At 33.9% G+C, this 20,670-nt stretch overlaps 2 protein-coding genes across 3 annotated transcripts; both read right to left on the reverse strand.

Annotated features, from left to right (window-relative positions):
* Positions 1-482: 482 nt before the first annotated feature.
* LOC137812684 (uncharacterized) lies at positions 483-12,359 on the reverse strand. Of its 2 annotated transcripts, none has more exons than XR_011081273.1 (9): positions 11,979-12,350; positions 9,299-11,884; positions 9,111-9,214; positions 8,252-8,321; positions 6,105-6,893; positions 4,628-4,846; positions 3,782-3,908; positions 1,588-1,794; positions 483-1,177 (listed from the first exon to the last, which is right to left on the reverse strand). XR_011081273.1 is itself a non-coding variant. In XM_068614836.1 (9 exons), the coding sequence occupies exons 1-9, from the start codon at positions 12,138-12,140 to the stop codon at positions 1,034-1,036; spliced, it is 4,392 nt and encodes a 1,463-aa protein (XP_068470937.1). In that variant the 5' UTR covers positions 12,141-12,359; the 3' UTR covers positions 483-1,033. The 2 variants fall into 2 exon arrangements, 1 of the variants encoding a protein (XP_068470937.1); XM_068614836.1 differs by having other exon boundaries at positions 4,628-4,830; positions 11,979-12,359.
* Positions 12,360-13,249: 890 nt separating this feature from the next.
* On the reverse strand, positions 13,250-17,423 carry LOC137812685 (serine/threonine-protein phosphatase PP1). The gene is made up of 4 exons (XM_068614838.1): positions 16,881-17,423; positions 15,155-15,714; positions 14,403-14,615; positions 13,250-13,654 (listed from the first exon to the last, which is right to left on the reverse strand). The coding sequence occupies exons 1-4, from the start codon at positions 17,056-17,058 to the stop codon at positions 13,640-13,642; spliced, it is 966 nt and encodes a 321-aa protein (XP_068470939.1). The 5' UTR covers positions 17,059-17,423; the 3' UTR covers positions 13,250-13,639.
* Between the last annotated feature and the right edge of the window lie 3,247 nt (positions 17,424-20,670).

The following is a 20,670-nucleotide window of genomic DNA, read 5'->3' on the forward strand; positions in this document are numbered from 1 at the left end:
AGCCACATAACAGTCCGCAACAGTTCATCCCTTGTTTCTGTACATAACTAAAAACTATATCATTGAGATTCATCTATGATGAATTACTAATATGTAAAATAATACTTCTTGGTATCTCCTTTTCTCACTATTCTTGGACAATTCTGCATGTTCAAGCAGTTCCTCTTAAAAGTGTCTCACCTGAAATCTCACAGAATTCTTGTATTCAATCACGGTGGAGTTCATCATTCTTTCACTCTTTCATTATAGTAATTCAACTTGTCCAACTGAAGGAGGTATAAATAAAGCTACACTACATTGATATATAATAATCTTGTTATTTTTACATATAATATAACTAGCACACGGAACCTTGGTCTTCTTGTCTTATTTGCTTTCCTTTCGTTTAATCAAATATTACGTGAGCATGATCAAATCAATGTGATCCTCAGAAAAAGAAAAAAAAAAACTCAAATAAACTGCATCATGAGAAGCCAGAGATCTATACAAAATTTAAGGGGATGCTCTCTGAACAATTGGGGACAGATTAACGTAATTTCTGTCCACATATATATAAAGATTACACAATCTGTGAAGACCTTTTTACAGATTATTCTTCGGGGACTTCAGAAACTACTTAACTTATTCATAGATAGAGACCAAATAGTCAACCATAATGGTTATTCCTTCCCTAACTGCAAATAATTTCGTAGTTACTATGTTGTATGGCTTACTTCTTCCTTTTCCCGGTATTTCATCTAAAAGATAGCCAAAGTATCTCAACTCATACTAACACCATCCAATTGGCTCCTTGTAGTGGTATCATCAAGTCAAGCTTACATTAAAAATTCCTCAAAAAATGCGGTGTCTCAAATTATAAGAGCTCCGTTGAATAACTTTTCAATTTGTATGGAAGTATGAGCTAATAAAAAATCTTCTGTTGCTAGCTTGGGCTGGCTATAGAACCTAAAGTGTCGTTTCATGAGAGCCTCAACTAAATATGGAATCAATGAATTCTCAGCAAGAATTTCAAAGAATAGGCACTAGTAGACGCTTATAACTGAAAAGTGCCCAATTCATGACCGTGTCTTGTAAGAAGTACTTTCCGCCCCTCAACCCATTCAAGTCTATAGGAGAGATCCAAATTATGAAGCAATTGTCTTGGACTGTCCCCGTGATTTGAATCCTTCGCATTATCCTACAAAAGGAAATATAGGTGGCATTTCTCAATATAAGAAATAAATTTGCTCACATAGTAGATGACTTAATTAATTAGTGACCTTATGACTCCTAATAAAGATGGTGAAATGTAGAAACATTTTCATCCGATCTATTTACCATTTATATTCGTGCATCTCAACCAATTATGTATTTTAGTATGCTTTCAACCAACTTTTTATTATGTTTTCATCATGTACTTAGTTAAACTAATTACTAATAAGGAGTATCCACCTTAGCGGTTGAATTTTCCTGCTAATTATAACTTTATACAACTCATTGTATCTTCCCCTCAGGTATCGGTTTCAGTTCGAGACTGATTCTAGGCTCATTCGCTGGATGTAAATAGCTTCAGTAAAAAAAAAGAAAAAAAAGATATATAAAGATTACCTGAAAGTTCAGCAACCTATCAGTTTCCAAAATATTGGCCATTATGCTTGATCTTGAAAAATTAGGTGAAAATCCTTCCCAAGGAGGAACAAATATTAGTTTGGTGCACTGGACAGGAACAAAGTTCCGGCTTAGTTTCTCCCACCAGAAAGATCCCAGTGACCACCATCTAATCAGTAGCCCATTATCAGAAAAAGCCACCAGCCCCTATCAGTGAAGAATATTTGGGGTATAGGAGGGAAAGAAATATCAGTTTGAGATACTTACACTAAGTACCAATCTTGAAGCAAATAATCGATAAAGAAGAAACACTATTTGGCATAAAATGGGGTCATGCAGAAATTAAAAGTGGTATTGAATAATCAGGAAAAAGAAATACTAGCAGCACATTCTCTTCTGGACACACTACTCATTGATATTTATTGAAAATCGAATTATTTTGAGGGTTTTACTTCTTATTTAACAAATTCAGCTCCTGATTTTGTAGGCAATAATAGGAAGTGTAGCACTCGTTAGGAATCCTTTTATTTGTCCAGAAGGATAAGAACTAAAGAATTTATCCCTTTCTTGATCATTACTTCCAAAAAGTTCACAAATATCTCTTTCTCCAATAGAAAGAGTATGGATGTTCGTGTGATCCTAATCCTGATCCTTGCAGAGTGAAACAGAGACTAAAGCAAACCTTTATAAACTTCCTAATAATATCCATACAGGACTTGTTTTTGGAAAGATTTGGAAATTATTACACCTAAATTCTGGAGCATGGTACACATACTCCGATGCATTTCTCCTTCTGCATAAAAAATAAACAAGTTTTCAAACATTTTCTATTAAATTCAAAGTGTATGTTCCAGCAGAAAACAACAATCCAGCCTTTCCTCACCAGAATGGGTCAACTCCATGGATCAAGTGATTTATGACGCTATAATGTTCTGTCATGAAACATTTCTATATATCTAAATTCTTTTGAATGGTTTTGCCTATAGTTTTTTCTGAGTTTAATTCTATCTCTAGCAATTTGGTTACTCTTTTAGACCAGAAATAAAAAAAAATAAGTACAAGTTTGAATGGAAATGACAACTTCATTATCTTACTAAGAGAGGAGAAATATACTGATTATTGTTAGAGATCTCACATCGATTAGAGATTAGAGACTTTCATTGTATATAAGTGGGTGCAAACCTCACCTCATGAGCCGGTTTTATGGGGTTGAGTTAGGCTTAAAGTTCACTCTCTAATATGGTATCAGAGCCATTTCGAGCCTATTCTAGCTAGTGTTTGTGTTGGGCCTATCGTGCCACCCGCTATCGAGCCGCTATCGGACCACCCATAATATATAGTCCCACGCACGAGTTGGCAGTCTCGGCGTGAGGGGGGTGTGTTGGAGATCCCACATCGATTAGATATTAGAGCCTTTCATTGTATATAAGTGGGTGCAAACCTCACCTCATGAGCCGGTTTTATAGGGTTGAGTTAGGCTTAAAGTCCACTCTCTAATAATTATATAGCGATATTCTGAACCAATTTCAAAGTAAGGAGGACAGGAGAGGGGGAAGAGAAACCCAACTGTTTTATGAGTAATACTTGCGTGAGCTGATTTCCTAAAGGCAAATCAATCAAAAGTTCAAAATCTATCAAAATAATAATAATTCTGATAAAATCTATGGAAATTATGCGCATACAAGTTGATTGTACCTATAGGCACTATGACCATACAAGATTGCTTTCTCTGGTTAACACCACACTCAGATTTTGGGAAAAGAATACATGTGAAAGAAAGGTTTTCGTCTTATTTAAATAGGTCGAATCAAGTATAGTGAAGTGAACCAATGTGAAAAGCTTACTTAAATCATAAAAAACAATATAGTGAACAAAATTGGGTGGGAGCCACAAGGAAGTCTGTCAGGAAGTTAAGTTGTGAGGATTCCCTGTTAGTCTTTTGAGCAGTCTAACTAATTCCCAACTGATTTTATTAATCACATTATCATAGTAACATATGATCTGAAGCCAGTAGCAGCGCATATTTCAGTCACAGATATATCAGAGTTTATAGTTCGTTTAATATAATTAAGATTCTGAATAAGATCAACTCTTTATATATAATTATTTGGTTAGCTAATCCAAAACCTACCAACTAAATCATATCATGAAACACCATGTAGTCAAGGTTTTTATCAGCAAAATTTGTCAGTACCTCTCCATCTGGTGAAAAGCTCAGTGCTGAAATAGCAGTGGTCAACATTGTTCCTGATGATGATGCTGGGAGTAGAGTAGGAAGTCCAGGAGGCCCACTTGCATCCAAAACCTTTATCATTGTCACACTGCATAAAAAAACGAAGGCTCTCCATTTAGGAAATTTTTATCTCTTCAGATTTCTGAGAGAAGAAACACATGACAACATTTCGAATTAGGAAAAAGGGAACCACAGAAGGGCAAGAGCAAGAAAGAAAGAAAGAAATAAATGTTATTACAGTATAAACTGGGGACGTAGGTTAGGTCCATAATAAATTTCTAATTCATTTCATCAAACCTTTAAAGTTCTTAAAAAATTGTCTATCTCATCATACATAGCTTAACCATGGTAACGACGGTACAACTTATTAAATGATAATTTTAGTCACAAATTATTTGAAAATGGAAACTAAAACCATGTTTTGTTGAAGTGATTTTCTCCATCATTTTCTGATATGATCTTGAAGAATACCATCACAGCAAAGAAAAATACCAGTCAGCTGCTTAGGAAGATATAATCAGGGGGGTAAGACTAAGAAGTCAGTATAGACCCCCAAAACCTCTCTTTCCCCCCTTAAATATACTATTATTGTTATTCTTTCCTTTCAAAATTTTAATTAATTCTACTTGGTACTTCTAATGGTTTTTATTGCTTTGACCTTCCCACCCAGCATATAATATATAAATGACACAAAATCAAGCGCACTTTCCTCAAGTACAAGAGAGACAGAAATTGGAGGATATTTCAACATTTCGGCCTGAATCCATTCTGAACTAATAATTATAATCTATCTCTGAATCCTAATACCTTTGCATATCATAAACCCTGATGTTTGCGGTGTTAATTTCTCCAATCACATCTCCAACTGCTAGTTTGGTCCATGAATCATTGACAGCCACCATGGGATATACACGTACAAGTTCCTTGAAAGTTGTCATTGAACTCTGGAAGCATGCCTTCCGCATGACTGAGTTGCTAGGATCTATAGTCTGTAAAATGAAGTTGACCACCTGCAGATCTGACAAACTGTCACAAAAATTCATGTTTCAATGTTTCAAAACAAATAAGCGGTATGGATTTAAATCTTAAGGAGAAGACAGAAATACTAGCAGATCTTATGTTGCACATGTTTCAGTACAAAAATATGATAGCCTCTCTAAATAGAGAATCAATCCACTCCCAACCATCAGGAATAGAAAAGAACAGAAATAAGTAATGAAAGAGATAATAATAGGAAATTCATTATAAGAAAGTACACAAAAACCCATATGAAACAAACGTATATCTAAAATGAAGAACTGAGAGATACCGATAAGATTCAGTTTGCACAGCATAAATACCAAATAGTTCTAGCTGTCAAAATTAGTATATAAGTAAGAAAACAACACCCAAGGTTTATCCCGCTAGTGAGCTTAGTTACATGGACCAAAGGATGCCCTAATGTTTTGTCATAAATCATGCCTGTTTATTATTAACGTTTAAATCTTTCTTAATAATTTTGCCTATAACTTTTTCAGTGTCTCCCTTTACCACAGCAATAAAACATATGATATCAAAATGTTAAAGATATTTTATTTTCTAAAAAGTAAAATTCACATTTAAATAATAAAGTATCATTATTGAAAAGCAAATGCTCCTTGGATATAATTCTCTCCAAATAATAGTCATTCTCTGAAGGAGTATATGCTAAAATGTTTAATTTCAAGGATTCACATCTAGCAAACGGAAATTGAACAATAATAAAACAAGAAAAGAAATAGACTTAACGACTTTTGGTCCCCATAGATATGCAAAGATGCAAATTTTGGTCCCTATAAAATTTAATTGCACATTTAGTCCTCTAATTTTTCCAAATTAAGCAATTTTGCTCCACCACTGAATGTAATTCAAGTGCTAACAGAAAAATGTTGGTCTGTCCGGTTATGATAACATTGTTAGCTATTTATTCACGCATAATATTAATAGCAAGGTTTAATGACAAGTGTTAACACCTAATATCACTAACAGACACATTAGTGTTTTTTGTTAGCGATTGAATGACATATTAGTAAGGGACCAAAATTAATTTTTTATAGGGTCCAAAATTTGCAAAGTCGCAAAACAATGAGGATCAAAGGTGGATATAAGCCAAAAAAAATAAATATAAATGAACACCCTGAGGTAGATATTGAACCAAAAACATGAAGTCAGGTGAAAAATCAACCCAGAATTAGAAGCAGTAAGATTTCTACCCGAAAGAATTATAAAAATAAGGTTAGTCTTAGCAACAAGTATTTTCACAAACCTTGTCAAGGTATTGAGCCAAATGCTTTGGAGAACCATGCATGATCCTTATAAGAGTCAACAACGACACCATATGGACAGGTGAATCAGATGCAGTAGACCAAATTTGACTTTCAATCACAGCCAAAAAGCCTGCTATATCAGCCATAGCTAAACTTGGAAGAAGAACCTCCACCAAAGTCTTTTTAATAGAAAAAGATGCATCTGAAATTTCTTTCACTGACTTGGAAGATGGGCCACTCAACTCTACTTGAAAAAAAATATCCCCAATCAGACGTGGAATCTCAGAGACAATGCATTCTTTCCATGTACTCTCCATGCCCTCTGCAAGGAGCTCAGCAGCAGTGGAGCTATACTTCTCATTCATAGCCATAGCCAACTTCATTAACGGATGAACAACTAACCTGGCAAGACCTGGCTTTATAAGACTAGGATACCAGATAGCCAGTGCACCAGCAACAGTAATGTGAGATGTCATTGCATCCTGACTAGTTCCACCAACACAAGAAATCCAATCATGCACTTCAAATGATTCTAGCCAAGCAAGTATCTTGGATTCCTCATCTTGGGAAATTCCTTGTTTTTCTACCTTAGGAGATATACTATCTTCCCTCATATTTCCTAGATTATGCTCGTCTATACTTCCAGTATGAAAACTCATATTGTGTGACTCGGTAGGTTTCAAATTGCGTAGAGGTAGAGGAATAACATGAGAGGCAGCACAATGAAATATAGAGCGTGCAGCCATACGCACATGTTCACTTTCATCTTGCCAAAAAGCCACCAAGAGCTGCAAAAAGAGGAGATAGCCTTCAGAAGGTGATATCAAGTAATTGGGAAGTTTTTAATAACCCAATGCATGGGCACTGTCCACCACCCATAATGACAAACTACAAACAATACTAATCAACATTGGAATTGATCATCCTAGTAATATCATCTTATGGAACAAATATATAAATAAAAATAGCTTTCGTAAAATGTTATGCTGCAGCATAGAGAATGGGCTAGACTGCCAGATTTTAAGCTATCTCAAGAACACAAGAAACATGGACAAAGCTCCTCTAAATTTGTTTCTTAAGTGAGAAAGTAAATCTCCCTTTAGAGGAGCTTATTATAAAAAACATAATGGACAACGTTCAATGGCCAATTAGTTATTTGAAACCAAAATTTGTCCTCGAAAGGAAATTTTAGACAAGCAAGAAAGAGGAATGATCACACTATGAAGGCAAAACAATTGAGGATTTTCTCCTTGCTTTAATCTATTTCCTCCAACTACCTAATTTTTTTTGTTTTAGAGAATATTGCAGCATAATGATGCAATTTTTATGAGGAGTGTAGGAGGAGAGGATTATAACTTGTGTTCCAGTCAGTTGTACCCTTAAAAGTACCAAACATATATATGGTACTATTTCTGCAATACTCGTTCCTCACGGCTAGGGCAGTTAAAAAATTGAACTGAATTACAATTGTTTTGAAAAAAGCTGAACTATTATTTTAATTTAGTTTTTTAAAAAACTGAATTACTTCTAAATCGAACTGCTTGAGCTAAACTGAATTGTAACTCTTTTCCTCTTTGAGAAATGAATTTACAAGATACATTTGTGAAGATGTGCAGCACTATGCCAAAAAATTGACTAAAAAGAATGCAAATTAAAGAAAATAGAAATAACAGATATTGCAAAAGAAATAAAAGATAAGATTCTAAAACAGAACAAAGGCTAAGGATTCACAAGAACTAAAAGGAATAGGAAAGAAAGAGAAAGGTAGAAAGATTAATATCGGTATTCAAAGTGTAGAATACAAGAGGAAGAATCCTTGGCACTCCCTTCTCCCACTGAAAATCTTAGTTTTGGTTATTTACCAAAAAGATACATTCGTATTACAATTTGCCAAATTTAACTACGTAACCTCCTTTGCCCCTGAAACCACCTAAACATAACCACTAGTCTCCTATTATTTATTTCGTTTGAAATATTCCTCCAAATCTTATTCTCTTATTAAGAGTTGGCTCATGTCTAATGCAGTGTGATGCATCCCAAGTTATTATATATTCTACACAAATCACACCACAAATAACATAGGACATGCATAAAATCAATTGCAAATAAAATTATAAAGCTATAAAGCACATTTACATATTACAACCTGTAATGAAGGTGGCTTCACATCTGGAAAATTTTCCAGGAAATTCCGAGTATAAAAGGCTGCTAAACCACTGCATGCATATGATACTACCAATCATCAGCACATTTTTTTGAACTGAGTACATTTTTAGAAAATAATTTAAGAATAATTATCTAATAAATTAAAGAATTCGGCTTTTTAAAAAGGGAAAAACACATTACAAACTGCAACAAAACACCATTACCCAAACAGTAAAAGTCAAATTAGTAAGAGGGCAAAAATATATGATAATAGCAAACCAGAGGACAGAATCTTAGCAAGCATCATGAAAACAGCATTTAAAACCTACTATTATTTATGCTACACGTAATGAATACTTTCTATTCAGAATATTACAAACATATCAAACTTGTCTGGCTGATTGACCAGCAGACTGATAAGCAAATGTAGGATCAAAAATATCTTGTTGGCCATGATAATCTGGGCATTTTTCTTTCTTCTTATTATTTTCATGTTGCAAGAAAAACTTCAAGAAGATGATAAGTTTCTAATAATACCAAGAATCCATCTGTAGCACGAGATCCACAACACGTGGAACTATTTAAGTAAATGGATGGTTATTCCAGTTTGTGAAGAACATCTAATAGGATTTGGAAACTTTGTAGCGTTTAAAAAAACATCTCATGTGGTTTGTAAATTTTAAATTTAAAGTACATTTCTAAGAAAAGTTCAGTTTAGGAAAAAAGGGTTTCCTCCGTGGAAAAAATTATCAAAAGCTGTAATTAAAAGATTTATTAAAAACTAAAGAAAATGTACAAGTAGAAATAACTGGATTTGTGCAGGGTGTTTTCCTTTCCTATTAATGTAACTGACACTATACCTGCTGGCTGCTGAACCAGAGTGAGACAAGCTAATCAAACGTTGGGCAAGGGACACCATTGTCAATGATCTCATTGCACAAAACTCGGATGATGATTTCCAGAGCTGAAATGAAATTTTTAATGTCTCAGGAATGACTGAAAACAGAGATAGAAGAAATATGTCCCAACATAATGTCCAAAATATTACCTCAGGAGTAGCACTCTGAGCAGGAAATGTCAATGTCAATGACCCTTTATCCCCCTGCAGACCAGAACCTACTATGAAATTTTCTGGTCTCTTCAGCTTCATGTCACTTATCAACAAATTATCAAGCTCTATGTCTACACTCCATGAATGTAGATATGACAAGCTATATCGAAGTAAGTATTCTTCAAATAGGTTAACCAAGTCATGCCCCTCTAAAGTTTCTGAATTATGGTAGCTGGTATTTTTCTCCTGGACTCCCTGCTGCTTCAAATTGATATTCACTGGCTTGCCACCACCATTTTTGGTGGACTCATTCTTTTGAAATAATAACATCAAGGATGAAAGATCAAAACACAGCGACACAATCCCTGGGAAAGGGCAAGCGCATTTGATAGGAAGCTTGCTACTCAAAAGACCAATCAGAGAGGATGAATCTGGCTTCACTGAAATTTCTTTACCTGCATTTGTTTTGGAAGAATTCAGCTCAGTCATATTTGAAATATTTGGTGACGACCTTGATGATGTAAGCAAGTTGTCTGAACGATTTAAGTGAGAGTTAGAGAACCTTGCATCATCAACTATCGGAAGGAGTAAGGAAGAGACTGATGTGTTTCCATTCAGCAATGTGCCAGATATGGAATTCATGCTGATGCTTTTACAAAAATGGTCAAACATTGAATGTGCAGCTGTCCCACGTAAGACTCGTTCACGTGAGCCTGTCTTTACATCCCAAATGTATAATACATCAGTAGCATCAGAAGTTCCATAATGTGTTGGACAGAGACAAGAAATATAACCTCTTGCTCCATCCCATAAAACTTTAGAAGGATAGTTAATGTGTCCAGGAAAGATTCTCTCCACTCTCAGAGTCTCTAGAGAAACAAGAGCAACACACGCATCCTCTCCTACTGAAAGGAAGCAATTACTCCAAGGATGCACAGTCAAAGATGGAGGAAGAATAATTTGACGCACAGGAGCCACATGATGATGCATTACCATGATAAGGCTGCCAGTGTCAAGATCCCATATTCGAATCGTGCAATCCATACTTCCAGACACCAAAACCTGCTTAAAAGTCCAGCTTTTGGCACTACCCATCATTTGATGAGCTGCCAAACAAAGTACAGCATTTGTATGTCCTGAGAAGAACTGTTTGCATGCAGTTGGCTTTTCATCAGGATTGGAACCTGCATCTTCCAAGCTAATCCCTTGAAACAGATCAAACCTTACAACCTCTATTTCTCCACTTAAAAAACCGTATACAACAGCATAAGGAGTAAAAAGGTTCTCAGAGATGATCATGGAGGAAGTAACGACCTTCCCATTGTATGCATAATAACTACTTCCAGTATCAACAAGTTCGTTGTCTACATTATCAGAACTTGGACTAACACCAAAAGTAGTAGTCTCAAGACCATCCAGCCCCTTGAGCTGAGTCGATTTCTCAAACCATTCGGTGAACGATACACCATAACCGATCATTCTGCATTGACGATACAATCTACCAGGTTCATCACCAAAATCATGCAATGACCAGATTGTGGCAAGTGGTCTCCAAAGTAAAGGCTCCTCATAATTAAAGCAAATTGACTTGATGCATACAAGATACTGATTTACTTGTTGAAAAAAAACAGATAATCTCATATCAGGTTGATAACGAGTACCAGGAATCTCAGAAAGAGGTTCACATTGGAAAACATCATTCTGATACAACACATTATATATAACTGCATAACCTACATTATTCCACACAACAAATTGTACTGTAATCGAGTTTCCATATTCATTGCCATTGCACACATTCCCCACATCATCATTTTCAAGAAAAATGCCACCAATGGCATGTGTTTGAGTAGAACCCTGATCCAAACTGAATAAGCTATCGACAAAAGAAACTTCTCCAATCACACTATGATTCAGCAACCTGAAGACACACCGATCTTCCAATATTGAAGCAACAACATTCCCATACGTTACAACCGAAACAATCTGCTCCACATCACTCAATCCCTCATCGCAAAAAGAGGTCTCCAATTGACCTTTATCTCCAAGTGAACCCGCCAAGCTCTCCCCTCGATCCTCTGATATCGGAACCATCTGCTGCCTCCCAGCCGAATCAGCCACAAACACGGAGTTTCTCTTCTCGTCATCACCCAACACCAGTGCCATAAACTTAATTGGACCAATGGATAGACTTCCATGAAACACAGTTTGAGTAATGGAAAGCGAATACGAGTCCACAATAAGGATAGTGCACTTAGGAGGCTTCCTAGGCTGAGTCTCTCTATCAATTAATCCTTCGTTCCCCTCTACAGAACACGCTATACACACATATCTCGGTGTCGAAGGCAAGGTTCTAATTAAGCGAGGAGTGCCAACCCAAGGCGGCAATTTCCTCCGGCACCGGCAATGGCCACTGTTTTTGCTCCACACACAGAGAAAACCATCACAACACGCACTTATCAACGCACTGAACTTACTTGCACTCGAAGTATAACCGTTTCCTGCATCAGCAATGGGCCTACAGACAGCGAGATCGGTAACCGGTGCGCCGTGACCGCACAACACGCCGACCGCCTTAACTTGCTGCAAAATCGACACTGCTCTTAGCGATTGAAGGAGAAATAGTTGTTATAATTATTTGATAATTCAAAAAGGAGAACAGGAAAATTGGAAATACCGGTGTGGAAGTGGAACTGGAGAGGGTCCACCAGATGATGGAGCCATCCGATCCGGCTGTGTAAAAGGTCGGCGTCGGTGGTTCCGCCAAAGCGGCGACGGCGGTGACGCGGTGAGGGAACGGCGTGCCGGACCATATGCATGCCACCGATCTGCACTTCATCGATAATCGAATTTCTCACTTCATTGTTTTTTCTTGGATAACGATTACACAACGCATTTGATGATTACTCTATCACTCCATTCGCCACTTTTGGTTTGAAATTAAGGGGTTTGGTTTGGACACTTGATTTGAACTCGATCACTATTCGCTGTTGCTTCTTTCTTAGATTAGATTCACGTTTTTTATTTTACTACAGTTAATGCACAACACAGTTTATTTAATCCCCAAAGCAACCTATTTATTTTTTGGGTCTAAATATACATCTCTTTGTGCCATTTATTTATGGAATGTTTATTTATGGAAAATTTAAAGTAACGCATTTTTCAATTTTGTATTTGCGCGTGTTCACATCTTTCCATTAATTTTAAAGTTTTGGGATACATAGACTTTCCTCTTGGACAAATTTGTTTCACCAAATAATGCTACATTTTCAAAGATGATAGTTTCAAAAATATTATTATGATGAAGACGGTTATTCTTGGATATATTTAAAAAGAATTGGGTTAAATTTTATTATTTCTAAAAATATTTTGTTTATCAATTAAAAAACAAGACAAGGTTAATGTTAAAAAAATATGTTTGTTTTGATATAATTTTTTTCCAATGTTATTAACTCAAACTAATTTTGTTTGATTAAGTTCGCAATATTTTAATTGTCACCGATTCAACGAGAATTTGTATATGATAAGAATTAAAGATCATTTTTCTGTCACATAGATAGTCTTTGTAGGAGTGAATGCAAAATATTTAACTAATATATTAAATCATCATACTATGACTTTTAGTTTAATGGTTTTTTTTAAGATAACATAAAAATCAAGATATTTTAATCTCCTATAACATTATTCAAGTTACTAACCGATTGCATGCTTATTAAACTATTTCTAATGTTTACATATATTTAAAATATTGTATTGCCTGGCGACATATATTTTGCTTTTGTTTGGGTTGTCACACTCAGTATGGAGCCCTACTCCTTTATTTAATCACAACATTAAAAACTTACATTTCAATTCATAAAAACATCGCCTGGTTCAAAATAATTCTTTAATAGTACCAAAATTATAACAATAACATTTTTTTATGTAAAAATCAATACAAATGATATGTAAAACACAGGGAACTAAAGTGTAAATTTCATTAGTAATGACTAAAATATAAAATGTAAATTTTTTAAGCAAGGAGAAATGAATTTAACCTAAATTAAAACTTCCCGCAACAAAATAAGATATCCGGATTTCTCCTTACAAGGTTTGAATTTCCATTGTACATCAAAAAAACTATGAGAAAGAAGAAAGAAAGGAAAGGGGGTCAATTAGTCGCACAATGAAGAGCCTTGTTCCTTGCCGCTGTCTTTAGTTTTGTTGCCAAGGAAGGAAGGCACCATGCTTTATATATATGTTGTGAATCACTCCAGGCAACAGAACGATAAGCCTTTGACCTAAACGAAGAGTGAAAGCCTCCATTCAGCTCACCGACCTTTGTATGGATCGGAAATGTTAATTCTTCCCACCCTGATGCAAAAGGGTAAAGATAGATCAGAATTCGGTAGTATATTTTAAAAAATATAGGTAGCATATGATAGAATGAAAAGGCAGCTAGCAAACTTTCCCAAGTTTTTCAAGCCACAATTAATAGATGTTGAAGTAATTTAGCAAAATCAAAAGTCCACTTTTCGCCTTTTATTCATCCTGTCTCACATTGATGGGCTTGCAAAAGAAAAACAAAAGGGAAATCAACATTGGTAGACAACTACACGAATTTGGATATCCACAAACATGAGACTCCTTGACCACGTGAAGGAGGTACAAAACCTCGTTAAGGGAAATTGCCCCAAAGAGCAAGCAGCTCAAGCCCCTCACAACACAACACGGGCTCTGCACTATAGGTCATTATTTGACTTGAGGCTCAAGCCCCCAAATAGAACGTAGCTAATCCAGAAAATTGATTTTTTGGTATAAAAGTCTAAGATAATTGTGAACAGTGTTTATGGGTAAAGCCCCGCGAGGCTTGGATCTCTTTTGAACAGGTTAAATCCACACTAATTTATTCATATGTACAATAACCAACTTAAGTAATGGACATAGATCATGTTTGTTAATACATAGACCTAGAAGTTATGATACAGTCGCCTTCTTGATTAAAACTCAAGTTTGCCACATACTTACATTAAAACATACAAATAGCTATCCACATACATAAACATAAATAGTAAATATTAATAAACAAGAAAATGTCTTAAAAGAATTTCAATCTTCTTACCTTATGAGGTGGAGTTCCCGGTCTTGATGTGTTGTTGCCAGATCCACCTTTCCCTTTCTTTTCAGAAGATTTAAGTATTTGGAAAGAGCATGTCAAGGTGTCATCCACACTCATCATAGCACCAGCATTATCAAATTCACCACAGTAATTAGGGGCGGAGAATATAGTCACCAGCTGACGCTTGGCAAAAAACTCATATCCATCCTCTACAACCTGAAACACGGCCCAAAATTTTAAAAGGAAAACATCAAAACCAGATTCACCAATATTTTAATAGACAGATTCACCAATTCGTCAAAAAGAATAAAGACTGAAGAGCCAAACAAATGTCCAATAAATCAGAATAGACAGACAGAGACACAATGCAGTAAAAGTACATTATAAAAAATTGGAATTAAAGAAACGATCAATCAAACACAATCAGATATTTACAAGGTGTCAAAATGGTAAAGAAAAGAAAGAGAAAAACTCAACTGGTACTAGAAAATCACGGATTAAAATATTAAACATAATAATTTTTATTACAATACTCAATGCATGAGGTCAAAACCCAAATTAATCGTATTCTCATGCATTCTGTCTCTTTTTCCCCCTCCGATTCTCAGTCAGTCGTAAAAAATAATGAATCTACTCAATGCATGTGATTATTTTTCATTTCACATTAACAAGATGAGTGGTAAATTGCAAACGTATACGTCATGCATGCCAAACGGTAGAGAAATGGACAAAACAAAACTATAGGTTTTCTTTACCTGGTGAGCTCTGCAAATTAGATCAAGATCATGTTGTTCAAGAAATTCAACAACCTTGTCAGCCCCAAATGTAAATGACACACCTCGATCATTTTCGCCCCACCCATCAAGATCTTTATCAGGATCAGCCCATAGAAGGTCACAAAGAAGACCATGATCTGGCACATCAATAGGACGAGCAATATTCCGTATCTGATCCAAATGTTTAAGATCAGGTGATAGTCCACCGTGCATGCAAAGAATCTTCTCATCTATCAGGGCAGCAACTGGTAGACAATTAAAGCATTCAGTAAATGTCTTCCAGATGCGAACATTAAACCTCCTCTTACACTCATCATAGAAACCATATATACGGTTGATGGAGGCACATTCATGGTTGCCCCTGAGAAGAAAGAAGTTCTCCTTGTATTTGACCTTGTATGCAAGGAGTAAACATATTGTCTCTATGCTCTGCTTACCACGATCAACATAATCTCCAAGAAATAAATAATTTGCTTCAGGTGGGTATCCCCCGTATTCAAACAGCCTTAAAAGATCTGAGTATTGGCCATGAACATCTCCTGCAAATGAATCGTTTAACACAGATGCCATCTACTATTTAACATATATGCATAACACAGTGGTCAAATGCAGGGGAAGACAACCTATAGGTTCTAGGGCTTCTACCGCCTCAAACCAAAAAGGTGCCAAAAATTAAAAACCTGAAGCAGCGAGGCATTAAAATTTGAACAAGAAAACAGTAAAAAGTTTAACCAATTTAACATAAATCAACTTCTCAAACATGACATTACTACTTAAAACAGAAAAGATGTTCTAGTGCAAAGCACAATAATAAATACAGCAACCAACACATCGACCCTAAAATTTAAATTCATGACAAAGAAAATTAGATGGGTAGGCTTTGGGAGTTGTCACAATTATTGGCCATTTAAACTAAGTACCATGGAAAAGTCATAAAGGCAAGCAACTTGGTCGAACCAGGAAAACATCACAAGGCAGCAGAAGCCTGACAGAAGGGGCACCTTGTCTACAATACCAAAGCCATCCCTTCTGTTTTTCCACCCTTGGTCCCCCTTATCGGTCCATAACAGCTATATACGTCACAACGACAGATGCACAACAAACTTACAGAAAACCAGTTCATGCGTGTGGTAATGCACCTATTGGGGTATAGAACTTTAGAAGTCATAAATTCTATTCAAGAAAACATCAAAACAATTCTTCATTTACGCAGACTCCTCAACACACAATTTCACACAAATGAAGTGTTAATAATTGTGCAAAAGTAGCTGATTATCTCAGAAATGCAGTAGCTGTCACCACTGATCCTAGACTTCCCTTTGCTCCCTCCCACTTCCTCACCTGTTCACTAAACAGCCGCAAGAAAACCAAACAAAAGAGTGAGCAGCAATCCCATCTTCAACCCACACCAACCTAAAAGGCCCATAGCAAATTCAATGCACCAAAAGAGATTCGAAAGAGGCATGACGCCGTAACCTAAGACCTCCATATTCACGCCAAATCCTAATCCTTCCATAATTCCAATTCCATGCAAACAACGATAATCCCAACAAATAAACAGAATCAAATGCAAGTTTCACAAACGTTTTCCATTCAATTACAGAAAAATTATCACAAAACAAAAACCAACAAAACAACAAGCAATATGATAAATTATAATTAACCAATCAACTAATTACAGAAAAATATAGATACATATATATACCACAAATCTTAATCGGAGCCTCAAGTTCGAGAAGATTGGGTTGACTGAGAAAGATCTCTTTAGAGGAAGCGCAGAGTTGTCGAATTTCCGCCTCCGTAAGCTGCACCTGCTTGGTGGTTCTACCGTTCTTCGCCGCAACGAGCCGGCGGATAATATCGTCGAGCAAGTTCTCGTCCATCTCGCGAAAATTTGAAAAGCGGAGGATCGGGTTATGGAGAAGGAGAAGAAAAGGGTTCTCGCTTTGGCTTAAAGATAAAGCCGAAGAAGGTAAAAGAGATAGAGAGAAGGCAAAGCAAAGGGTTTAACGAATGAATCCAAAACGCAAAACGGGGGAAGGAACGAAACGACGATGGAGTGATTGGAAAGGCGCCGTTTCCCCGCTTCCAGAACGGAAATGAGAAACGGAGTTGTTTAGAGAAGCATCGACGTCGCCAATAGTTTGGTTACTCTTTGGGTTTGGCGGAGGGAGTAGCCACTGGTACCAACCCTACCCTAGTTCTACTTCCTTGTGACAAGGACAAATAATAATACACCTTCATATTCATTCTCTTTTTATTTATTTATTTATTTTGTATAGCCAAATTGCAAAAGGAATAATATTAATAAATTAATTTATAACAAATTATAAATATTAATATTGATAAATCACATGTCTTTTACCCATACCATCTCGTAAATAAGCCTTTAAATTTGAATTTTGTTTTGAGAAAAAATGGTGATAACACTAATAAGATGATTAAAAAGTAATAAAGAAATTAAAATTTGATACCTTACTTTGCCTCCCCTATGTCTGAAACCCTATCTCAAGCGTTTGAGGAAGTGGGACCCCAGTCCTCGCACGTGCAATGTGTCGCCAAGTCATCTCTTCTTCCTCTCCTGTGCCATAGGTTTTTATTTCAGTGCTCCAATTGATCACCACACCATCATCATCATCCTATGATCATAATCAAGATCTTATATCAATCACTGTTCTTCACATGGGATTCATGTGATCAGTCTCCTGATCTTTAATACGTTTTATGTAAAAATTATCCTGGTTGATTTTTGCAAAAGAAATATATATTTTTTAATGGTTGAATTTGTAATTATGAAAATTACAACGGACTTTCTCTGCACAATATATTTTTATTTTGTTTATTTTCTAGTTTTTATTTACAAACTAATCTTAATTTTAGAAATATTTGTTTCCTCAAACAATAATTTCAAATTACTTATATTAAAATAAATGGTATATAATTTATTTAATTTTAATTATATTATATATATTTTTATTAGAAATGAGTTGAAATCGTCTGAAGTAAATATTTGAGTTGGATGACTTCTTCGTATTGAGCTTTAAAGATAAAATAGAAAAAAGTCCAATTATTAGATATTATTATTATTATTATTTCAACTATAAAATTTTATTCAATGCTCAAGTAATTAGAAATTTAGAAACATGTGAATAATAGAGTGAGTAAAGAATGTATCTAATAGTATTTATAAAAAAATTTACCTATGTAGTGACAAGACTGTTATGCAAATCCTACATGTGATTGATTCTCATTACTGCAAGTTATTATTATCAGTATTTTTCAATACTGAGTACTACAAATATGTATTATTTATAATTTTTTCCAATGTTTTTATTTTTTAATTATATTTTTTTTAATAACAAAATTACAATTTACTTATAAGTTTATGATTTAATTTCAATATATGATTACATTTTTTATTCATTTCAGCATAATTCATTTTTAATATATTAAAAACATTAATCTCTACATCAAAGAAAAAATATTATTATAAAATATAATACAATTTTAATATATTAGAAGTAACTTTGTAATAGTATATTAAATATACTTTTGTATTAATCATTCTTTGAGTATAAAATGATAAATACATTATTTAAAAATAATAATATAAAATATATTGGTCACAGCATTAAAATTAAAGAATAGAAGTAATTATCGTATGTATATAAAATAATAAAGTATGAATTATACACCATGATTAAATTATATTAATTTCATACTTCATTATTAAATTTTTTAATCTTAACCAATCTTTTCTATTTTTAATATCAAATAAAATATTATAAAAGGTAAGAAATTAAACAACACTATAAAAATATTAAGATCTCTTACAGATAAAAAAAATTATGAGAACAACAATTTAGAAAGATGACATTTGTAAGATGTTAAAACATATGTAAACATTGAATTAATCATATAAATTATTTATTTTTTTCAAATTGGTTTTCGTTATTTTTAAACTATTAAATTAATTACAATCGAGAAGTCCGGAATTTGTTTTCCATCTGAATTAATGTTAGAGCTCAATTAACTTTTTAAATTTCCATGTAATTTATTTTATTTTTTATGATATTGTTTATAATTATTAAGTGTCTTACTTGATTTAATTACATCTATTATATAATTTGTATCCATTGTAAATAACAAAGTAATTATAAATACGATCGAAAACCAACGTCCTGGCATTTTTATGAAACATTCACATTTTAATTATCTATAACATTATAAACTGATAGAGTATTTTTTTTTTAATCTTCATTATCTAAATTAAATTTTAATATTAATTAGTAAAACTAATAAAAAAATGAGATGAATAAATAAATATTAAAGTGAAAAAATGTTAATGTGAACGAGAAAAGTAATTGTATGGTCTCACATTACATGTCTTATTTTTCAAATGAGCGGTTGTTGAGTGATGTAGTTATCTCTCCTTATTATTCTTTCATTAAATCAATTTTTTAAGTTTGTTATCTGATTATATAAAAAGTGTAAACAAACTGAAAACGTTAAATAAGAATGAGAAAATGATGTCTACATCACTCTATTATTAGTAGAATTATTATTATTATTATTATTATTATTATTATTATTATTATTATTATTATTATTATTATTATTTCTCTCATATATGTAAGTAGATAGTATGAGTGGTTCTGCTTTGGGAGGTTTAGTGTGTACTTGTGAAAATGTTTTAAAAAATTGGTTGAGTTTGAGTTTTGAATGACCCTTTTTATTACAAAGAATTTCCTTTTTTTTTCATATTAGTGATTTATAATGTATTACGTGATTGAGATGAATGAATAATTATGTTTATGTTTATTAATTTTATTTTCTTAAAAATGGTATTTCCATATAAGAATTTGATATTGGAAATTCAATAAGTATGATGTTTTTACTTAGTTGATTTGAAGTTAGAGGACTTTGTATTATTGAAAAAAAAAATTGATTTATAATAAGAAATTAACTTTAAGTTTAATTCAATCTGACCAAACTGTATAAGGTGACACTTATTTATAGACTATGAAATGTCATTTTATAGTCAACGTGAAATTTCCAACAATTTGAATAATAGAATCACATCAAAACCATGCATTTTCATCGTCTTTTAATAGAATACTCTTTTATGTTTATGCACTTTCAATTTTTTGTAAACAATGTTTTTAGATTATTGTTATTGATAATTTTGTTCCTCCGAATTAATAGTTCCATGAATACACGGGAAAGATATTCAATATTAATGAGTTACGAGTCAACCCATACAAGAACCCACCTTTAATCCAAAACTTTAAAGCAATGAATTTGTTGATTTTCTTCTTTATGTTGCTTAAGTTTTTCATTTTTACTCAATATGAGATACAATCTCACATCTAGATTTCATAATATTTTCTCACTCTATCTCTTTCAAGTATAAGTTTCTTCCACATTAGTACATTTTCCCTTAAGTGGAAATATTTTTATTCACGACTAACTTATTAATAACCCTTACTTGTACC

This window comes from Phaseolus vulgaris, chromosome 2, assembly GCF_000499845.2.
Source record: "Phaseolus vulgaris cultivar G19833 chromosome 2, P. vulgaris v2.0, whole genome shotgun sequence".
In the NCBI taxonomy this organism is placed as follows: Eukaryota; Viridiplantae; Streptophyta; class Magnoliopsida; order Fabales; family Fabaceae; genus Phaseolus; species Phaseolus vulgaris.

What these genes read in the sequence shown, in the direction of transcription:
- LOC137812684 (XM_068614836.1), bottom strand. Translation starts at nt 12,140, where the DNA reads ATGAAGTGCAGATCGGTGGCATGCATATGGTCCGGCACGCCGTTCCCT. An exon ending in CTCAGAGTGCTACTCCTGAG is followed by an intron (nt 9,215 to 9,298) that starts GTAATATTTTGG and finishes ATTTCATTTCAG; the next exon opens with CTCTGGAAATCATCATCCGA. An exon ending in AGGGTTTATGATATGCAAAG is followed by an intron (nt 3,909 to 4,627) that starts GTATTAGGATTC and finishes TTTTTTATGCAG; the next exon opens with TGTGACAATGATAAAGGTTT.
- LOC137812685 (XM_068614838.1), bottom strand. Translation starts at nt 17,058, where the DNA reads ATGGACGAGAACTTGCTCGACGATATTATCCGCCGGCTCGTTGCGGCG. An exon ending in GGCTCCGATTAAGATTTGTG is followed by an intron (nt 15,715 to 16,880) that starts GTATATATATGT and finishes ATTCATTTGCAG; the next exon opens with GAGATGTTCATGGCCAATAC. An exon ending in TAATTTGCAGAGCTCACCAG is followed by an intron (nt 14,616 to 15,154) that starts GTAAAGAAAACC and finishes GCCGTGTTTCAG; the next exon opens with GTTGTAGAGGATGGATATGA.